This window comes from Choloepus didactylus, chromosome 10, assembly GCF_015220235.1.
Source record: "Choloepus didactylus isolate mChoDid1 chromosome 10, mChoDid1.pri, whole genome shotgun sequence".
In the NCBI taxonomy this organism is placed as follows: Eukaryota; Metazoa; Chordata; class Mammalia; order Pilosa; family Megalonychidae; genus Choloepus; species Choloepus didactylus.
The window spans coordinates 96,484,163-96,507,565 of record NC_051316.1 but is presented as its reverse complement, the minus strand read 5'-3'; the positions used below and the strand labels follow the sequence as shown (position 1 = coordinate 96,507,565).

The 23,403-nt window shown below is 41.8% G+C and overlaps 1 protein-coding gene across 5 annotated transcripts in view; it reads left to right on the top strand.

Annotated features, from left to right (window-relative positions):
• Window positions 1-10,817, top strand: part of GAPVD1 (GTPase activating protein and VPS9 domains 1) — a 128,322-nt gene extending 117,505 nt beyond the window's left edge. For all 5 annotated transcript variants that reach the window (XM_037850943.1, XM_037850942.1, XM_037850940.1 and 2 more), the window contains 5 exons: window positions 273-460; window positions 1,002-1,215; window positions 4,254-4,326; window positions 5,349-5,546; window positions 6,967-10,817. In XM_037850943.1, coding sequence (XP_037706871.1) covers window positions 273-460; window positions 1,002-1,215; window positions 4,254-4,326; window positions 5,349-5,546; window positions 6,967-7,107 — 814 coding nt within the window. In that variant the 3' untranslated portion in view covers window positions 7,108-10,817. The remainder of the gene's footprint in view (window positions 1-272; window positions 461-1,001; window positions 1,216-4,253; window positions 4,327-5,348; window positions 5,547-6,966) is intronic.
• The last annotated feature ends 12,586 nt before the right edge of the window (window positions 10,818-23,403 follow it).

The window sequence follows — 23,403 nt, the reverse complement described above, 5'->3', positions numbered from 1 at the left end:
TGCAAAGAGACATTTTATATTAGTAACATTTAGTGATATAGATAGTTAAGTGTTCAGCCCAGTAGATGATACTCTTCACAGGCTTGCAGGATGGTTCTATTTCTTGAGCTGGCAACATCATTAGTTCACAAGAATTTTGATTGCGGCTGGACATGCCAATTTGTAAAACCAAAGTCTGTGAAATAATTTTTTGACAAAATTAGGACTTCCAGTCTCCAAAGAAACTATGCACCATATACATCTGATGTCCTGCAAAACATTTGTCCTTTTAGGAAAAGGGCCCCATATATTGCTTATCTAACTCGTTGTCGACAAGGACTACAGACCACACAGGCTCATCTGGAAAGGCTACTCCAAAGAGTTTTACGGGACAAAGAGGTGGCCAATCGGTACTTTACCACTGTTTGTGTGAGGTTACTGCTTGAGAGCAAAGAAAAGAAGATCAGAGAATTCATTCAAGGTAACTCTCTTTAGATTAAGCATCTCTTCAGTCATATATAATTGGGTAAATTTGGGAGTTTTGTTTTTCTTTGTTATGTTAGTTTTTTGAATATTTGCATGCTTTAGAAAGTTCCTTAAATACTTAGAGTTACATATTTAAAAATTTAATATAATAATAATTTAATAGAGTTAGTTTAATAATTAAATTTTGATATCAAACTAATAAATTATGTTTTTATCCTGGATTAAAGAATATCTGTGGTTTATAAAAAATTGGGAAAATTGGTAAATTTCTGGATCTACAAAAATTTTCTCACTCTTCAAAACAAAATAAATCATTCTAATTACAAATCCCTTGCTTTTACACTTTCACATATTTCTTACATTCTCCTGACTTTAGTGACTTGGCTGCATATTCTCCTAAAATAAACCAAACCCAGACACCTTTGGCTTTAAGATTATAGAGTTTATGTAGCTAGTGATTAAAATGATTTCTATAATTTGCTTTTTAAAATTATCCATATGATTTATTTTTTAAAAAAAATTATTTTGAATTGGAGACTTTCAGAAACTGACAGCAGCTGATGATAAAACTGCTCAGGTAGAAGATTTTCTACAGTTCCTTTATGGTGTGATGGCCCAGGATGTCATATGGCAAAATGCCAGTGAAGAGCAGCTTCAGGATGCTCAGCTGGCCATTGAACGAAGTGTGATGAATCGGATCTTCAAGCTTGCTTTCTATCCTAATCAGGATGGGGACATACTTCGTGACCAGTGAGTGCTTCTATATTTCATGCCTGTGTTGGACTCTGTAGTTAGTCCCATATTTTAGGCAAGCTATGCAGCAGAGACTTAGTATCTGATAATAAAAGGAAATGCATCAGTTTCAATTTTTTACCCATCAGACTGACAAGATAAAAAGAATTGTAATGCCTGTCGTTTTCAGGGGTGTGGGAAATCAGTCCATAAGGAGTATAAATTGGTATGGCCTTTTTGGAAGGCACTGCTGTTTACTCTGCCTAAAATGTTATCTTCCTTCTTCATGTGATTAACTCTTTTCTTTCTTTCTTTCCTTTTTTTTTTTTTTTTTTTTTTTTTTTAATTAATTCTTACTTATCCTTCAGATCTTGATTCAAGCATCACTTCCTTGGAGAAACCTTTCCGACTAGGTTATGGCTCTCTCAGGCCTGTGTACCTTTCTTTCATAGAGTTTGCCACTGTTGGAATTTTATATATGTTTTGACCACAGGTTCTCAACCCAGCACTATTGACATTTTGGGCGAGACAGTTCTTTATTGGGTAGGGTGGGAGTGGGCAGATTTCCTGTGCATTGCAGGATGTTTAGTAGCATCTTTGGCCTCTACACGCTAGAAGCCGTCAGTACGCCACCTCCCAAGTTGTGACAAACAGAATGTCTTCTGACATTGCCAAATGTCTCCTGTCCTCTGTTCTTGAGAACCACTGGTTTGCATGACTATTTGATGAAGGCTTCTCTCCCCACTAGATTGTTCACTCCGTGAGAGCAGGAACATAATGCTTTTATTACCACTCTATCATGGTGTCAGATACAGTGCTTGGCATCTAATATATATGCTCATTATATTTTTATTAGGATGAAGTTATGTATTTGAATATTAAAAATATCTGGAATGTTAACAGTGGTTATTTTTGGGTTAACGGGAGTGTATATGATTTAACATTTTTGTCTTTCCTCAACTGTATTTTCTTGAGCACTGCTTCACAAGCTTGTTTCTGCCCCAATCATGTTGAGGTTGCCACCCTGCTCCCTAGCAATAAACAGTCACTTACTGTGCCAGTGACTTGGGGATCATGTAACAGGATCTCAGAGTGGGTCATTAGTGGTTTACGTAAGATTTTTTTTTATGGAAATCTTAAGATATTACATATATGTTTGAGAGGATTCACTTTCCTGTGAATGGATTAAGATTGTTCCAGCCTGCCTCCCTCACTTGTTCAGAGTCTCAGAGACTTTTAGCCCACCCCCTTTCTGTACTTATATACTCCAGATGGCTCTGTTTTCTCTCCAAAGGGCAAGTCTTGGCGTTTAGACATGGGATGAGTGAAGATAATCCGACTGTTCTTACTGCGAAGAGCGAGCTTGTAGTCGATTGTTCCTACCCACCCCTCTATGACATTTCTTTTTCAGGTTTTAGAGTGGAGAAGCAATGTGATGTTCTGGAAAGAACATTAGAAGCCAGGAAAGCTGGGTTTAGGCCCTGCTGCTGATCCCTTTGTGGGCCTAAAGAAATCCTTTATCTTTTTAAGCCTAATTATTTTTATTTGTAAAATGAGGGGTTGGATGTTCTGAGACCCTTTTCCATCTAATACATGTTATCTATGGTTTCTGGCTTTTGATCCTTCTATTTCTTCTCAGCCTATTAACCAAATAATGTGTCCAGGCAGCTCCTGGGCTAAGGGCTGATCTCCTTTCTCCCTTGTAATGCTGTCCTTGTCCGAGAAAGAACTTCCATAATCTTCCTGCATCCCCTTAGTTCACTCAGCATTTCTAAGCAAATCCTGCATATGAGTCTTTCTTTTCTCTTTTATCCACGCGTGTGTGTGTGTGTACCTTTTAAATCATTATACAGGGCTTTCTGTCTTTAACAGTTAACATTCTTTTAGGCACAAAATTTTGCGTTATCATTATACAGTGTATGAAAGTATGGGGAAGAATCAAGTAGAACTACAAAACTGCCCCAAGAGTTGTTAACTACCATATAATTTTGCTTTATTATGAAAACATAAACAAAAATGCATAGCATAAGCATCAAGTTGTACTCACAAAAACAATATCTCAGAAGAAAAAACTAAACCTAAAGATAGATTTTTATTTTACAGTATGTGTAAGTTTACATAATTTATTAAAACGAATTTAACACAATTCATACACAAAATATTAACAGATTTAGAGTGGTCATTTAAAAATCTGATAAGCACTTGAAATACATATTATTAAGATGGCAAAATTATATTAAGCAACATTTGCATCAACGAATCTAGCCCAGTAATTCAGGCTGAACATTCACCTTCTGAAGCATTTCTTCAGGCATGCAAAAAACAGGACTAACAGGTTAATCCACCATCAAATTTCATGTAGGACAAAACAAAATCAATTGCATTTCCACAAAGTTAATAGCATCTAGCTTCCCCACTAGAGCCGGAGTTGCCACCACACAGAAAGAAAATTTTGTATCAATTTTTCCTTAAATGTCTCCAGCCAAAAACCTATCTTCTTTTTGTAGACTTTGTACATACTTCACATCTTTATTTGCATCAATAATATTAACACTATCATACAGAGTAAGAATCTATACAGCACTAAGCATGTACAAAAGATTATGTCCAATATTTAAACTTACTCCACCACACTCATGTTGGCACAATTTAATAAATGTTAGAATTTCCTGTCTATTCATGTGATGACGTCCCATGAGATTCATTACTGAGACCCAATAGATGCCACTCATTCTCAAATATTCAGACATACAATATTCATAATCATCTTTTTTTAAGCCATAGGATGCACTATAATCTGCATGTTTCTCCACTAATAGGATGACAGGTGCAACTAGCTTGATAACAACAACCTTATGTTGTGTGCCCGTGTCTGAGAGGGAAAAGAGACTTTCTTGATAAGAAAGAACACTTACAGCTAAGAGATAGTCTCAACTGTAATTGTAATCTGTATTTAGAAATAAGTGTAAAATATTTTTAACGTTTTGAAAAAAGCAATTATGACTACCTTATTTTCTGAAATGTGTACTTATATATGTATTTTTGGGAGTTTTCAGGGTTCTTCATGAGCATATTCAGAGACTGTCAAAAGTAGTGACTGCAAATCACAGAGCTCTTCAGATACCAGAGGTAATACAGGTTTATATAGCATGGTAAATACTATCATTAACTAAAAGCTACTCCGTATACCATATGCATATTACCAATTTTTGAAAGAACTGAAATAGGAATATGATAAAATATAAAACACTGTTTACACTGAATGTATTTCATTCTAACCGTAAAGTTTCCAAAGGTGCTTCCTGAAGCTGAAAATCCCTGACATTGAAAGAGACCCAGTAGTGGAAAGGAGGGAGGACCAGCACAGAGAAGCCTCTGCTGAAGCCACTCGGTGTGCAGGCAGGACTCTGGTGCCTAGACCTCCTCCACCCAGGGTCACGGGTACATTGACGCTTTATAGTCAGGCTTCTGCAGAAACTTCCTGTTTGAAGGAGGGGGCTGGTGGCACTCCAAAAGCATAAAAAACACTGTTCCAGAAGAGGGAGTTGAATCTTAATGTGGCCTCAGAGATACCTTTTAGTTATTGATATTAGCATTTTTATCTGTCATACAACTCTTACAAAAGAAGGAAACAGGAGAATTTCAGGTATTTGAGCTTTCTGATTGTTTTGTTAAAATCCCCATTAATGGAACATGAATTAGCATATTTTTAATTATTTTTTATTTTTCAAATGTGTTATCTCTAGAACTACTGCAGTAAGGGTACATATCCATTTTTAAAGTGTCATGTTTTAGGGGCTTGTTTGTGCTTTTGGAATCAGCTATTAAATGTAGAGAAGTTTCATTCTAGCTATTTAAGAAAGATAATTGTTAGAAATGTTATTAATTCCAGACTGTATAATTGTATGCCTTTCCTGAGTGGATATCTTGGTTGCTTTATTTTAAAATGCACAGTGAATTACAGTTTAAAAGTTAATCTTCGGCTTTGGGTGCAGGGGAAGAAACTGCAACATGGTTTTACTGAAGAAAGGAAAAGGCAACAACTTTACCCTTCTACCTCCTGCTGTGGAGGTTGCTGTGGTCAAGCTCTGCTATCAAGGTGGTTGCCGCCATCAGATTGAGTATCTGTATCTGTTTGTGGTCTCACTTAGGTATACCTCCGGGAGGCACCATGGCCATCTGCACAATCAGAAATCAGGACAATAAGTGCTTACAAAACCCCCCGAGACAAAGTGCAGTGTATCCTGAGAATGTGCTCTACTATTATGAACCTCCTAAGCCTGGCCAATGAAGACTCTGTCCCAGGAGCAGATGACTTTGTCCCTGTTTTGGTATTTGTGTTGATAAAGGTGGGCCTTTCACTATGATCAAACAAGTTTATTTGGCATTCTAAACAGAGTGATGCAGGGCTTTTTCAAGTCTCGACCTCTTTGTTACCCACAGTTAGTGTCTAATGTCAGGATTTGTTCTGTCCAGAAATTAGGTTTTCAAAAGAAAGGATGGAAGAACTAGATTCCTAGATGAACATTTGCACCCTTTAAAGCAGTGCCTGAAGTTCTTGGTTAAAAGCATGTAAATTCCATGAGTTCAGGGATCATTATCGATTATTCACTAGCATATCCTTAGCACTTAAGCAGTGCCTGGCACATAGTTGGGACTTAGTCTGTATTTATTAAACAGATTAATGAGGGCAAGTTTTTTTAATTGTGCTTTTGCCATTTTCTTTCACATTGAATTCTTCATAGTATTTGTAGCATATTATTTTTAAATTACTGCTATTTGTTGTCCTTTTTTGTCTTTAAAATTAAAGTTTCATCGTTTAAAAAGTTTGTTTAGAACATTGGACTGGGGGTGCTGGTGGCTGCAGTTTGGGTGCATACAGCCACTAGTACTACATCGTTCTTGTGTTCCAGTCAGCATAGCCCATCTGTGATTCTTTATGCAAAGGTCAGCTATTCATTAACATATCTAAATTAACCAAACATTAGAATTATAGATGATTTTTTAGATCACCTCTTAAGTTAACATCTTAAGTTAACGTCTAACACACATTTGCCATATATCTCACTAATTCTTAATGTTTGCAATTTATCTGCAAGCTGAACTCTTAGCTCAGAGTTAACCCATAGAATCAGTTTGTTTTCAGCCATCACGGATCCTCTTTTTGTCCACTGCTTTTCTCTCTTGCACACATTTTCTATCTAGCTCCCTTTGCAGAGCTCATTTTAAGGTGGTTTTGAGGAAAAGATCTTAGTTTGTCTTCCTAACCTCTTAATTTACCTATTTCCTTATTCTCCTTATGGAAAAAGGTGGGAAAAAAAAAAACAGTAGACATTCTGTGTTACTCTCAGAGCAGAAGGTATATTATCCTTTTCTTTCTCAGCTGCTTCTGCCAGGACTTACTTAACCAGATATAACTCAGTTTGCCTACAGCATTTATTTATTTATCTAGCATTCTGAAATCATGGGTTGTTGAGTGAAACCACTGGGATTAGTTCAGCCTCCTTTAAGGACCTTTAAGGACTTGAGCTTTCAAGTAAACAAGCTCCAGATAGTTCATCTAGGATAGAACCTAGATTACCTTTCCAATATACTATTACTACTCATGGTGGCTAGGGATTACAAATTACTTCCAGGAAAGAATTTTAGGACTGTTTTCTAAATCACCAGTATCTCTTTCATGGAAAAGCATTTGAAGAAAAGTTTAATGATTTTGGCAGAGCTTTACATCTGAGTAATTGAATCTTTTTTTGCTCTTCACTTCTGCAGGCAAATCCACCCTGTTTGTTGTCCACTGTTCAGTATATCAGTAGCTTTTATGCAAGTTGTCTGTCTGGAGAAGAATCCTACTGGTGGATGCAGTTCACAGCAGCAGTGGAATTCATTAAAACCATCGATGACCGAAAGTGACCAAGACCAAGGCCCTCCAAGGCGCAGACTGTTAATCGGGCAAACAGATCTCTGTGAAAATTAACCAGCTACTTTGAAGGCTGAAGATTTGTTTTGTATAATATTGTACAGCACTCAGACATTTTAAAACAGATCTTTACTAAACAGATTAATGAGCTAACAAGCAGGTTCTCTTTTCTTTGGGCTCTTTTCCTTTCTGAGTTGCATTTTTTGTTATTTTTTTTTTGTCCCCAAGTAGAGAATAGCACTGCAAGAAGGGACCACATTTTTTCAGGTATTTTGAAATTCTAAAAAACAAAATGAAAAATCTTTAAGAAAATTCCTAGATCTCCGTTCATGAATACCCATTCTTTGCTTTCCTTTTAAAAAAGAACAGTACACCTCTTTTAGGATGCTGTCTAATCTTGTATGCATCTAATGGAAGGAAAATACCAGTTGCACTGAGGATTGTAATGGTGGTGACATTAGTGGCATTATCTATAAATAACACTCAGTTAAATTGAAAACCTAAGAAGGAAATGTAAATATAATATATATTTATATTTGATGTAATATGTACACCTTCAGATTCTAATAAACAAGGAATATTACTGATAGGTTGTGACATACCCTATTGTGAAATGGTTTCCTTGACAAAATTTAAGCTGAGCTTAAAAGCAAAAAAGCAAACAAAAAAAATGCACAGAAATATTTATTAAAATGTAATACAATTTATTGAATTTTGTAGGCATGGAGTTTGATGTGCAGGGCTGCCTTTGATGAGGAGCATAAAATCATTGATTAAGTCCTGTAGACATTTCTCACCATGGAAGTTTTTGAGCCTGCATGTACAAGATAGACTCTTTTAATCACCATACATTATATAAAAAGGAACAGTAGATATCTAATGCTTTATTGGTACTTTTCATCTGAAATACTAAATATAGAAACCCCAAACAGAGCTCCTTACAAACCTTTAATTGTAATATATTTTTGATGATTATTTACATAGAATGCACAGACCAGGAATTCAGTGAATGTCATTTTTTTTTAAACTGATTTCTATTGTCTGCTCTAGTGATACAAGTTTTACTAGTGATAAACTATTTTAATCAACCATACTATTCTTATGAAAAAAATATATATTTTGGCAGGTTACTGTGCCTTTATTTCCCTCTTCTGAAAAAGTATGTTTCAGTAGTTTGATTTGCATTCTATATCAATAATTAATCTGGAATGGGTTTTAGTACCTGAGAAATCAACCAAGGAGGCACACCAAAGCTTCAAGCACAAGTCTTGTACATAGACCACTGTCTGGTTTCACTTTGTATATTTCCTGAACATATTTAAAGATTAACTTCTTTTATAACAAACTCTGTCCCATACTTTGAGTTCCTTGTTGCTGGCAGCATTTTCAGGCATTTTTAAGAGAACTGTGACAGACATCCTTGAACTGATGAATAAATACAGAGGCTGTCTACTCCCTCTCTCTAAGGTCTCTTGGGTTTCATAATGCCTATAGAAGCTGGATTTTCCTTATGCCTCCACCTCTTCTCACTTGTCATTCATTTATTTTAAAATACCAAAATATCAATTGCATGGAATGTGTAATATGGTTTCTGCTCTTTAGGGAGAGATCAAAATTAAACTAGTACTATGAAATGCCCTTTTAAATGTTAGGTGAAGAAATCCTTAGAGTCTTTGCTTCATGTGCAGTAACTACCAAACTTGCCTAGGTGTTAGAAGTCAAATCCTGTCACAAATATGTCACAATGTGACACGATTTCTGAAACCTAGATGGTATTCCATTTGCTTCAGCATTTGATACAATAAATGTTAAATCAACAAAGAATTTGAATAGTTGGAATTCATTGTAATGGGATTTAACTCATAAATCAACAAGAGATTTATTTTTCTCCACAGTAGTTGCTAAATCTTTTATGGCTGTAGAAATAAATAAGATGTAGATGTTTTGTAGAAGAGAAGGTGGTGGATTTCGGGTGTAAGGGCACACTGAAGGCAGGAAATAGGGGTCTGTGGTGCTTGAGCCTGGGATGAGAGTAGAACCACGGATAACTGGTATCGGTAAATCTCTGAGATGGTTGTGGGTGCTTGGGTCTTTGCTGAGATAGTGGCAGAGAAGAACAGGCCCAGTGTTTAATGGGAAGCTAAGTTTCCCTCAGAAAATCTTGTCGGGAGCAAGGACTATTTCAACATTAACCATCACTGGTTTGATTCATGACAGGATTTATTAGGAATTAGTAACTGTCTACATGGCAGTGGTGTGTATGAAGTAGGGAGTAATTTGGTTTTGTGCTTTCAGGAAGCAATAGTCGTTCTTCAAATGTTTCTTACTAAACTTCATCCCAATACTTATTTTACAGGAAGGATAGTGCAAAATCACCTATGGGAAACATTTGGCAGCCACTGATGATTACGTTGAATTCACAAACAGGATAATGAATGTTAAATGGGGAGGTAGTGACTCAGCTCATTGAGACCTTGTATAATTAACTCGTCTGTTCTGAAAAGAAAAGTTAGCTTGTATTTTGTATTAATATTATGTTTCTGGAAGTTACGTAGTAGAAATACAGATTAAAGAGTCTTTATTTGTAAAATTATTTACAAACCTGGTTAAAAAATTTTTTGTTATCTTTCTCCACCTTTGGTCAAATATCAGGCGTAGTTACTGCTTTTTGCTTCATTTTCTTCTTCAAAACCTGCTTATAAAAGCCTTTTTCTACAGATAGTTAAATAACTTGAGATTTATGAGGGATTGGAAAATAAATAAGATGCATGATTTTTCCTGTTGTGTCCTGGAAGCTTTAATTTAAAGTGGACTTTACATATACACGTTCCTGAAGTGCATAAGCAAGAAATCAAAAAACCCAGCCCGGACAGTGAAAAGACTTTGTTCTTGCCATAAAAATCTGTAGCTGGCTGCGCATGCTGAGCCATGGCCCGCTTTTCCTGTTGCTTGCCATGAGAATTCCAGTTTGGGCCAAATAAAGGTCAACTAGATGTTTTAAATGTGTGAGATTTTAAAGATTTCTTTCTTTGATGTGATTGAGTATGAAGAAGGCAGTAGGAATCCACTTGCTCAAAAGTATTAGTGGATTAACCTAAGAAGTGATAAGAATGTAGTGGAGTTAGCTTCCTCAATTTGTGTATTCTAGTCTTTCCTCCAGCCTCTCCATTCCAGCTTTTAAGTCTAGTGAGTTTAATGTAATTGCCATGATTTTTGAAAAAAAATTAAACAGTCCTCTTGAAACTCAAGAACTTTTAAGTGGATTGACAGTAATGAGATAGATATTTGAAGTATTTGCCAAAATGCTTGAAAACTTTGCCAGATTAATTACTTAACATATTTAAAATGAAGGCTACCCAAGGAGTAGGATGACCAGGAAGAACTTCATTACTTTTGCAAACATTGGGGAGAAATGAAAATATAAATTGCTTCAGAGTTAAAGTAAGGCTGATGTGATTGCGCCTTAAGAATTCGTCTCTGATGAGTTAATATTCTGTCCCGTGTATTGTGTTCTGTTTTTCACCTGTATTAAAAAAGCTTTGTACTGCCTCCTCTGGAAACTAGTAAAACCTTTATATAAACCCAAGTTAATGAGCTTGCACAATCTGGTATATGTATAGGAAACCCGTCCTATCTCCTAATGTGATTACTTATGTGTGACATCATTCTGTAAAATTGATTAAAAAGGGAGAGCAGTTTAATTCACTGGGTTTTATGTTTCCATCATCTATTTTGTATTCAGAAGCATCTGAAAATTTCTTTGACTTCTTGAACATTACTGTTCATCATGAATTCACATTCATCTTTCTCATCTGAGCATCTAAGTGAGTACAGGATGGAACTAGAATGATCCAGCAGCTAATTATGAGATGGTGAACATTTACTGTTCCAACACAGTTCCTGTCTGACCTCTATATTTGGTGGCTATTCATCAGCCTTAGTTGTGAAAGCAAAAGTGTCACCATCCTAATCACGATATTAACTGAAGCCTTTATTCTTTTCAGTCTAGGAAAGTTACTTATTAGACAAGAAGTCCTTGTTCACATAGGCAGGCCCACTCTTCACTGTTTAGTGGAAAGGTGCTTTCCCTATATTGATTTCACTTCATTTAAAGGAAAACATTTGAAAACTCAATTAGGGTTCAGTTTTCATTCATTCTGTTCAGTATTTAATGCTATGACTTGCCTAGAACTGAAAGTAGAACACAACTTTTCTTTCCAACTTGGAATTACCTATGTCTCTTCAACTTCTGTTGTGTTTGTACCCACTCAACCCTCTCTCCAAATAAGTGGCCTGCAGCTTTTCCCCCAGAAATGCTGAGTTAATGTCAGTGTTTAGCTAGACCTGCCTGCAGTGCTGCTTGTAAAATAGTATGTCATGATCTTGAAAAGTGAAACCAAATCAGAAGCTCCTCTTTTACAGTCTCAGTGTGTCCTCCACCTAAAGACTTAAGTATTCATTGAAAAGCTTTTGCTTCAGTCAATTTCACTCCAGAAGAATCCTTTACCATCTGCTTAAGTAGCAAGGTGCAGTCCATAGACTTATTTTTACCTCATAGACTTTAAAAATTGACCAAAGAGGCATATTGGCTCTTAATTGTGGGGATCTGGAAAACATCTTCCACATTTTGTGCTACAATGGAAATAACTCTCAGTTTCAAGTCACTGACTTTATAGACATTGACCATTGTCTACATTGAACATAAAATGTACATCGTACAAGTTACTTAGACTATGAGACATTGTAGACTATGAACATGAAATTCAGGATAATCTTATTTCTATTAACTATCTAGGAATTGAGCATAGTACTGGCCAAAAACATTTATCTTCCCAGGAAAAAAGTGCTCACTGTGATTTTTAAAATAGGACATTTTCACTTCAGCTTTTCTTAGGGAATGCTCACAACAGCATGTTTTAAAAAAAAAAAAAAAATCCCTCCTAATTTGTAGTTTTGACAAAACTTTTTAATCAGGGCTGTTGATACATATTCTGTAGCTGTTGATGTTTCTTATCGATCATTTCCTGGTTAGTTCAGTCACCCTGACTGCACATAGACCTTGCTTGTGAGTAAATGAATTATAATATCTGGGGGGTGAGGCCCAGGAATTGGTCAATTTTTAAGTGATTCAGGGAGTTCTATAAATTGTTGTTTCCCAAGCTTCCCTTGGTGCTTTCCTTGGTAAATCAGAATTTATAAGGATGGAACCAGAAATTTTTAAACAAGTCCGCCAGGTGACTTATTTTCAGGGAAATGTGAGAAGCCCTAACAGAGCCACTATTTTACAGTGTGAACCAGTGGACAGCCTTCATGGAACATCTGGGGATGGTCACAAAACTGCAGCCTTATGATTATCATGGAATCAATTTCTGGTGTAAAGCCCAGGAATCTGCATTCCTAGCAAGCTCCCCTTCTGATCTATGCTCACCAAGATGTGCATTTCTCTACAGGTGTTCAATTCCTAAACACTTGGCTCCGCATCCTGCAAGGGTAGTAAGTAGGAATGGGAAAGCCTCATTTAAAGGATGAGAACTCTTGCCAGATAGCCAGTCCAAAGGATAGCTCTTTTTATGTGCTTAAATCCAAGTGTTTCCTTTATTTGCAATCTGTCTGGATATGTAAAGTTATTTCTTTCCTAAACCTAGCATTGTTAAACATCTCTAGAGGATTGCCGTGGTCAATGACATACCCGAATTTCTATATGACAAAAAAAAAATCTTTTGTCTAATCTTTTTTTTTCTCATTGTTTAAGCTTTTAAAATTGCTGTTTCTTTTCTGTTGTTTTGTATCTGTCTTTGTTTGCTAGAGTTGCTATGACAAATACCATGCACTGGAATTTATCGGCTCACAGTTCGGGGGGCTAAAAGTTCCAAACCAAGGCATTGGCAAGGCCATGCTTTCTTTCCAGTCTGTAGCGTTCTGGCACTGGCTTGCCACAATCCTTGGCATTCCTTGGCTTGCATCTCTACCTCCCGTCAACATGGCAGTCTGGCTCCACTGTGTCTGCTCTTCTGGTTTCTGCTGACTTCTGGCTTCTTCCTGTAGATTTTTCTGACTCAATGCATCTGAATTCCCTCTCATTTTATAAGCCTCCAGTCATACGGATTAAACCCACCCAGATTCAGTTTGGCCTCTTCTAGAAAGGACCTTTGAGTATCCTATTCACAAATGAGTCTACACCTTAACTAATAATCACTTAAGAGTTCCTGTTTACAAATAAGTTTACACCCACAGAAATGTAGATTGAGACTTGAACATGTCCTTTGTGGGGTACACAATTCAGTCTGCAACAGTGTGCATTCATAATCGCTGTGCCATGTAAAATAGCACTGATTTCAGCAGCCCCTGGCCTCTCACTTGACTCTTGCTCCTCAAATGCAGCCTGGCCTACCCCTGCAGAAAGTGAGAGAACCTCTTAGCAGCGCACTTCCCCTCAGGTCCCCAAGTCAACATATGAACTACAATCTCTGGATTTTTTTTTCCTCCCTGATCACACTACTTACTGAAAAGCCACGGGTTTTGAGTGGTGTATGGTTGCAGTGTCAGGTCCAGGAACCTGAAGATGATGTTGCCACTAACCAGACCTGTGGTTTTTGGAGCCCCTGCGCCCCTGATAGAAGAGATCAGCCACTGAGCTAACATGGGGGAGCTTGAGTCAAAAGCCAGTATACATAAATTTAGTCACCAAGCTTATTTCTAAGCTGGTTTAGTGAACTTGAATTGAGACACATACATTGTGGATGACAAGACAGAGGCCAGAAGTCTTGGAAAGGCACTCGACTTTCATGTCAGCCAGCTGAGCTTTCACTCAAAAAGGGCCAGTGCTGGTTATGCCTCTAGACTTTCCAGGAGGTAAAGATTTTCGTTATTATGTGAACAACTTTGAGAGTAGAAATCACCTAAAGAACCCGTTTTTAACTAAATGACTTGGTCGTTACCCCAGTTGTGAGCTTAAGTTCTATTCTATGGTTACGAATAACTACAGTGAAACAATTTCTGAAGATTTATTTTATTTCCTTCTGGATTTTGGATACTCGCAGTTCTTAAGTACCTTACCCCATCCCACCTCTTGTATTTTTTTACTCATCCTGTTTCCCAATCTTTCTCCTTCCTTCGCTACTCTGAGTCTCAAACCCAAACCTCCAGAAGAATCTCCTGAAGTTTCTTGAATCTGCCTCTGCTGCCCCAGCCATTTTCCCAACCTTCATTATACAATTGTCTTACAGGCTTCTGTGACTCCCTCTTGCCCTTTCTTCTAGATTCCCTTAGAATTAATCACCTACCTCGATTCTTCTGCCTAAAATCTTTTCTATTTTGGTCCCAACCTGCCTTTTCAGCCTTATTCCTCTGGTCCTTCTTCCCCTCAAAACTCTCACCTTGACTCCAAAGAGCCATGCTTTGCCCTTGCTGAACCCTGATTCAGATGCTTCCCCTTAGTCATCCCCTCCCTCCTAAAATGTCCCATCCTCTAGGAAGACTCCCCAGATGCCCCATGCTTCCCTCTCTCCCCAGTGAGGTGGTTTCCTCTGGTTCAACCCTCCACACAGCAGTCATCTCCCTGGAGCCTGTGATCTCCTTGGAGACCGTGTATCCCCAAATGGCAGATGTCCCCAAATGTTTGCAGATTGGTAAATGACAGACAGACAGTAGCCCTCAGTGCCAACAGAGTTTCCACTGTGTTCTCCCAAATTTGGCCTGCTGCCCAGGCAGGGGCTCTTCCTCCTCCACCTTCAAATGCTCCGGATCTGGGTAGCTCTTCACGTCCTCTGGGAAAGTACTGCACACCAGCCCTTGACCTCTGCCAGTAGACGCCTGTGGGCGGCGGCTTCTCTGCAGCCTCAGCCCCGCTGCTCACCACAGCGAAGCGAGGAATGCACCGACTGCAACCTTGGCCCTATGGTACCCTCTTCACAGCTCCACGGCCACCCCTTACATCTCGGTACCCTTTCTGCTCCCCTCTCCCCAGGCAGTGCTGCAGCAGCCCATATGCCTCCTGCTGGCAAGTGGGGGGCCCTGAGGCCCTCAGCAGCCAGGTCACCGCCCCACCAGGGACCCCACAATCCTGGCCGGCAGAGGCATCTTGCCAAGGTCACCCCTCCCCAGGCCTGAGCTAGTGGAGGATGGATAAGAAGCACGTCACCGTATCCACGCAAAGTGCCAACACAGCTGCCCCAAGTTCCCGTGCACAAGATCAGACCGAGTGCCTGGCCCTGTGTGACCACTGGGCCCCGCCTGCCCTCTGAGGCCCAGGGTGGTACATTCTGGACGGAGGCCTGCCAGGGATCTTGCCTGAGACAGCTACCTCCTCTTCTAGCAGAGACCCAGGACCAGGGTCATGCCCCCTCCTCCCCTTCTTGACCGTTCAGTAACTCCAAGTGCCAGGTGGCTGCCACACAAATTGTGTGAGGCCTGCTGGGCCATGGAGGGGCTCTGAACAACCAGGGTTCTTTCCCTGAAGGCATCCCAGAGGGCCACCCAGGGGGCAGAAGGTATGCCACACCATACCCCTCTCCTGTTCTTACCTGCCCGCCCCCACTGCTACCAGGCCCAGGCAAGGGGGACAGGCCAGGCCCTGCACAATGTGTGTGTCTGCATCCTCCTTGTTCTGCACTGATTAATCCTACTCCGTAAGGGAGGGATTATTTTCCTTGTGTATTTATTAATTAGGTGGGGTCTAGAAACTCGTGTCCTCTGGGGGCAGCAGTTCCATGTTCTGAAGGAAGGGGTGACTTGCTAGAAACCCTGACATCTGAACCCACGGCAGCATGCCGCCCTTTGCCTGTTCTTTCCCTGAAGGCATCCCAGAGGTGGGGTGTGAGAGGGGCTGGTGGCCGGAATCTGTGAAATCTTTAGTTACTTGGGTTGATTTTGGGGCTGGTATGGTTCCTCCCAGGTCCTTGCATTGCTGGTCCTCGGGTGACATCTCGTGGCCAAGGGCAGGTATGAACCACTGGCTGAGAACCGCAGAGTGAAGGCAGCCCTGAGCTCTGAGGCCCCCGCCCCTCCCGGGAACTCAGGCTGAGCACTCAGGATGCCCAGGAGAGCAGGGAGGTTCCAGACAGGAAACAGCCTCCTGCCCCCACGGCTCCCTCTCAACTGCACTTTACTAAGACAGCCCTAAACCGACCCCAGAACTTATCCACATCCCCCTCTCTGGACACACAAGCAAACCAGGTTCCTGTTTGCACACCCTGGATTGTGGTAAATAATTATTATTATTCCCAATCTGTGAAGATTTTCCACAGCAACACAATGAGAAGGTTCTCATCCCCATTTTACAGATGAGCCAGCAAGTAATGGAGTTGGATCTGTGTCTGGCTCCAATGCTAAAAGGCCTCAGTGGACACAGTCCTGAGAAGCTTGGGACCCCACAGTGGAGGTGCTGCCAGAGGGTGTGTATTGTAAGTCAAAATATTGCCTTGTGTTCTTTGACCATTATCATGTGCCAGGCCTGGGTCTGAGTGCTTTACACCCATTACTGTGCAGAATCCTCACCTGTCAGGTAGCTATCATCACAAGCCCCATTTTACAGATGAGGAAACTGAGACTCAGAGAGGCAAAGGGGCTGGTCTAAGGCCACACAGCAAATAAATGGCAGAGCCAGAATCTGAATCTAGGTCTCGCAGATTCCCATGCCCTTATTTTTAGCTACTAATGGATCCCGTTTGCTCCTCTACAAAATACCAGCCTCACAGGATTCGGGGAGGGCCTGCTGCAGGGGGTTGCATGAGCTGGGGAGTGGAAGGAGCTTTGCAAACTGTAGGGGATGGTGCCCACAATGGTTCCTTGTGATCCTGACCCTGGAGTGCACGTCCCCTTGTGCAGGTGAGCCCCCTGAGGGCAGAGCAGGACTCCCGTGGCATGGAGCCGGGCCCAAGTGGGCATCAGTGGATCAGGCTGAATTTGAGTCTTTAGAGCAGGGCATCACCCACTTCCCCACAGACAGCCCAGGTCCACCTCCTGGTTTCGAGGCCATAGCAAGGACAGGCTGACAGTCTCCACCTCCCTCTGACGCACCTTGCCTGGAGGGAGAAAGGGTGACCTTCACCTCCTTTGTTGTAACAGGCTGGCACCTGGACTCCCATGTGGGGCCCAGGGAGAGAAAGCCTGGTTTCTGGGGATCCCTTGCAGACCCTGGAGGAAGCAGCAGGGCAGGGGGAATATAAATGTGGCCGTGAATGCAGAGGAACAGATGAGAGAAAGCCTCCAGGTGACTGGGTAGAGAGGACCCACTGGGTGGCCGCCTCCTCTCTGTGCACAGATTGAGCCCATGATGAAGATGAATGGAAACCCCTTTGCCGGAAAATGTGGAGGCAATCAAGGTGGCTACCTGCGCCGAGGGGCCCTCCCATCAGCCCAGAGCAGGAGATGCCAAGATTCGGAATTTCTGCAGCAGCCACAGGGTTATCACAGAAACCATGCAAAAGACATGATAAGCAGCCCCAATTACAGGAAAAATTATACAGGATGCCCGATAGCTTGGCAGGAATTAGGGGATCAAACAGTGGCTGTGAGCATCAGGCAGCCCCTGCAAACAGGTGACAGCTTGCGCAAAAGAAAGGGGGGCCCAGATAGGCAAAGACCCCTGCCCCCAGCCCAGGACCCCTCAGTGAAATGGCATTAATGACCAGAAGCCTTGCCTGCATGCATCTCCTGGATTTTTAAAGGCTGGTTGTAAGGGGGAAGATGGGAGATTATTTTATGGTTATCTAGCATTTGCTGATGAAAACAAACTGAACTTGCAGCATCCAAATCCCACACTGGGAGGCAGGACTGATGAGGACACTGTATCTTCATCTTCCCAGGCTGAAAAATCCCAATTTTTCTCAATATGTCCACTGCAGTGCAATATGTGATCATTTGGTCACAATGCCCCACAGACCAGGCAGAAAGTTTTGCTGAGCGAATTAATATTGTCTACAAGATTGTAGGGGGCATGTTTGACTCACTTCAGGTGCTTTAGAAGCATTCACACAATGGATAAGCTAATTACAAATCATGTCTATTTATTCATTTAACAGGGCCTGGGGGAAATTCAAAGAGGCAACACTGTCTTAGCTTCATTCAATTTGCAGTCTGTGATTAAACAGAACACACCTGCAAGACTCTAGACATGTTGCCTAATTTCAGTCTTCTCCCTGGTTCAGAGTGACCTGTTCTCTGGAAGCCACGACTGTCCTCAAATGTGGTCCTGTCACCCTTCCTCAGCCCTTCGGCCGCTCACCAGCTGCTCACAGCAGTGGGCAAGTTCCTTCACCAGCCCACGCCTCGGTTTCCTCATCTGGAGGGTGGGGCTGGCAATGCCCTGGCTCTCGCGAGATGCCTGAGAGGAATCGGAGAGGTGATTCCGGAACCCAGTTGGTAGCTGCCAGTGGAGAGTCCTTTCTTGACCTCTTCCTGTTCCCGTGTAGCCACATGGGCTCTCATTAAGACAACCCCTGGTGCCCCCAGTCAGCCACGACAAGGAAAAGCTGAGTCCAGAGCCCCTGACATCTGGGGGCTGCTTGCCCAGCACTGAATGGAACCAGCCCAATGTCCCCTCCCTTTCCCAGCCCCTGGGAGCCCAGTTCCCTCTCAGACACATGCCCAAATGTCCTGGTTTACCCAGGTCTAAGAGGTTTCCTGAGGTGGGAGATTTTCAGGACTCAAACCAAGACAGTTCCGGGCAAATTGGGGTAGTTCCTCACCCCATTCTCCAAGCCCCACGAAACTCGCCTTATCCACGTTCTCTAAAATAAACTAAAAATAGAACTAAACTTTACCTTCAATCCTTGGAAGTGTCTGGGAGGCCCAAGGGTTATTTATTATCATCAATAAGTAATAAGAAGCAAACAGCCAAAATTTGCTCAGGATTTTGCAATTCATAAAGTACTTTTAATTTACAGAATGAGTGTTTGGGGACTTCCTTCCCATTTATTCAGCACCCACTGACTGAGCACCCAGTGCTGGTGTGGAAAATGTGAGTCCAGTGGCCGTGGCAAAAGCACAGGGCTTTTGTCCCTTGTCCCCTGGTGAGGTCACAGAATCCTAGGTTTCTGCCTCTCTGTCCTGCATTTGTTAGAGACTCACATATCTAGAAGGGGTCCTCAGAGAGGAAATCAAGTATTAGCTTGAACCATATGGAATTACCCTGTATGTGAATCCAAACAGCCAAATATTGGCAGTTTCTAATGGGTGCAATCTAATAGTGGAGTGGCGAAGTTCAGGCCACGGTGCATGTTGAGGCAACTTATTTAATTTCTCTGAGCCTCAGTTTCTCTTCTGAAAAATGGGGATCTTAATAGCTCCTACATGCCTGTGTGGCTGAGGAGATCAAATAAGAGAATCCATGCATGGTATCTCAGCAGTGCCTGGCACGTAGTAGGTGCTCTCTGAATGAGAGCTTTCATTACCGGCTTGTATCTGTGCGTGTCCTTCATCTTTCTGAGTTGACTGTGGTCAGCGGCACAGCAGGCCCTGATGAATGTTTGTTAAATGAAGGAGCAGAAGTAAATGCAGGCATCTCTCTCCCGCTGGTGTTTCCCAGATGACCTTGAACTCAGATGGGCCACTTTTCCCCTCCACCAACCAAAGGGCTTTTCCTCCGCACCCCCTTTCCTTGGAGGCCTCTCGGTAAAACACCCTGTTTCCGATGGCTCCCCACGGGGGGCCTGATGGGTTTTGAGACATGTTTCCAGCCCCCCTATGGTTTCTAAAACATACAAATCATTCTGGCTGCACTTCCGTGTTTCATTACTAGGATTGCACATTTGAAAACAACAGAGGGTGAGGTTTAAAAGCAACATGCAATTTTTATTACATATATCTCCAAATCTGCCATTAGGCCCGTCCCCGTGGTGTTATTGACCTTGATTCTTTCTCATTTGCATCCTGCATTTTTCATCCTTTGGAATATGGTGTTTTGGGACTTCTCCATCATTAAGTGGATTTACAGCAATTTCCCTGTGTGTTTTCTCCAAGGGATTCTGTTATGAGATGCACATTAAATCTCCATTAATACCTCATTATCCAACTGATAAGATTACCATGATAATGAGGCAGAAATTCTAATTGTTTCACTTTTTATTGTGCCTTCCATTTAATCCTTTACTCTACCTGGAAGTTGGTCATGGGCTGGCGAGCACCAGGGTAAGAAAAGCTTTCCAATCAGAGGGCTGGAGGCTGGGATCATTCTGATCAATAGTGATTGGGGGAAAGAAAGGAGGTGAAGTAATGTTAATGTATTTCTCGGGCAGAAATTTTGGGGATGGAAAGCCATCTGGGATGGGCCTGGCTGGATTTAAAGAGGTCCTTTGCTGTTTGACACAAACACACACACGAACATGCACATAACACTCGTGTACCTATATATGCACACAACAGGCACACACATTCACACACACACATAGACACACAGGCACCCAACATGCACACACACACATCCACTCTGGTCTCTCTTCAAGTTCAAGAGAGCCCAGCCTCTTGCCCTCATGCTCTATTTTCCTACCAGCCTGGACCCCATTCCAGACCATTCCTAGCTCCAGAGCGCTCCATAAACCTGCCTTCCAGACTGATGAGCTCATCTGAGGAAGAGTCAGAGGCTTTGAGCCAGTAGGGGGACGGGGTGAGCCTGGAAGGGATAGAGAAAATGAGGGAAGAGGCTTCTCTAAGGCAGAGCCTTTGCCATGCCTGTTTGTGAGGGGTGGTCCCTGTCAGGGCATCTCTGGGTCTTCCAGGTGTGCTTGTCTGCTTCAAGTCAGGCCCTTCCATCTGTTGGGGGGTCCCCTGAGAAAGGTCCTGGTAGTGATAGCCTCCCAGCTGTCATGCTCAGAGTGCACTGAGCTTGCACGCACCACCAGAAAATCCCTGGAGTGGGGTTGCTTGGACAGTAGAAGAGACATGCTCCCCATCAGCCTTTATCCTGCATCTTCTGCTTGGAGAGTGTACACCCAAACCCACGACAGCCTCGCCTGGAGGCAGAAAGCATTTTCAAAGTCTCTTCGGGAGTTTGGAAGCAGCCAAAAAGATAGTGGCTGTCAGTGCAGAAGGTCTGTGGCTTGGAGAAACAGCACATCTGTGGGCCCAGTTTCTCAAGGGTTCTGAAGTAGGCCCAGACTGGAAGGTAGGAAGCTGACCCTGCTTTCATAGATCGTAACAGAGCACGACTGCTGGATGGGGGATGAGTTAGTAGTGCTCAGAGGAACTTTCTATGATATCATTACACTAATGCATTCTTTTTACAATTGCCTTATGTTTATGGCAAGGGATGCTGGTTTTCCAGGTGCTTTCTGAAATATAGCCATGTAAGTGAAATATTAAAGATAATATTAAGCAATTGCTACTATTAGTGATGGAATTTGTGAATGAGGTTCTTGGATGTTAAAGTTTGGGCCACATTCTAATGAGGAGACTATGGCTGGCCCACATCAGACCCTGCAGGAGCAGCCCTCTGTTCTCCACGAGTAAACATTATTGTGTCAAATAACACATTAAGTTGATTTCCCCCACTTGGTGACTTTCTTGAAGCCCTCTGTCCTCCTGCTCCAATTTGGGCTGATTTCTTTTGAGGCCCACTGCACAACTGTCATCCTGGGGATCCATTCCCTGTCTTGGATCATGCCTCCTTCTTTCTTGATTTTTTATCTCATTTTGGCAGATCACATCCTCAGGAGCCTCTTGAGAAGAGTACATAAAAGGTACACTTTCTCAGACCTTTCATGTTTGTAAATGGCTTTCTTCTGTTTTTTTTTCCATAATGGCTTTATTTTATGCTCACATGTGATTGATAGTTTGGCTGGGTATGAAATTCTAGGTGGAAAATCAGTTTCCCAGAGAATTTTGAGGGCTATGCTCTATCATCTTCAACTTCCCATTATTGTTGTCGATCTTGTGAGAAATCCAAAGCTATTCAGGTGCCTGATCCACTATGTGTGACCCTTTTTCCTCCCTGTATTAGTTTCTTAGGCCTGCCATAATAAATTACTGTAAACTTGGTGGCTTTAAACAACAGAGATTTAGTGTCTCATGGTGCTGAGGCCAGAAATCAGAAATCAAGATGTCAGCAGATTTGGTTCCTTCTGGAGGCTCTGAAGGAGAACCTGTCCTGTGCCTTTCTCCTAATTTCTGGTGGTTGCCAACAATCCTTGGCATTCTTTGGCTTGTAGGTGCATTACTCCAGTCTCCATCCCCATTGTCACGTGGCCTTCTTCCCTATGTATCCTCACATGGCCTTCTTTTCTCTGTGTCTCTCTGTGTATCCTCCCCTTCCCCAAGAAACTTGGATTCTAAGTCCTTGGATTCAGGGTCCACCCTAATCCAGAATGACCCCATCTTAACTAATCACACCTGCAAAGCCTCTATATTCAAATAAGGTCATATGCCAAGGTTGTGGAAATGACCTCTGGAAATCTCCCCCATCTGGTAAAACTTCATGGTGATGTGTTTTGATGTGGCTCTTCGTTCAATGTCTTGGGAATTTGATGGGCCCTTTCAGTTTGGAAACTCATTTCCTTCAGTTCTAGAAATTTATTACATTACTTTTTAAATTCTCTTTCTGGAGCTCCCTATTAGTCTGATTGTGTACCACCTGGATAAGTTCTATATTTTTCATATCTTTTTCTCCCTCTTTATATCTGGTTGTTGTTTCTGTTTTGTTTTGTTTTGTTTTGTTTTCCTACTTTCTGAGAGTGTTCCCTTACTCTGTCAGGAACTTTATGCGATGAGTTCCACACTCTGAGGAAACGGTCCTCCACAAGGCTGCCCTCACTTCAGACACCAGCTGCAAGTTTGGAGGTCCTTGGGCCACCCTCACATCTGACCAGCTGGCTACAAATTTGGTTGTTCTTGTGACCACCCTTAGGTTTGATCATTTGCTAGAACAACTCATAGAATTCAAGAAAGCACTATACTTAGAATTACAGTTTTATTATAGCAAAAGGATACAAATTTGAACCAGCCAAAGGATGAGACGCATAGAGTGAGGTCTGGGGAGGGGGTGGGTGTCCAAATGCAAAGCTTCTGTTGTCCGCAGGGATATGTTATGCCCCCAGCACCGACTGTCAACCAGCAAAGTTCATTGGAGCTTCAGGGTCCAGAGTTTTTATCGAGGCTTCGTTACACTGGTATGGTTGATTGCCTCATTGGCCATGTGGTTGAACTCAACCTCCAGCCCCCAGGAGGTAGGACTGACATCACAGGGCTCAAGGTTCCAACCCTCTAATCACCTGGTTGGTCTTTCTAGCACAGCCAGCCCCCACCCTGATTCACCTCGTCAGCAAAACTATCACGTGTGCCCACCATGATTTACAGAG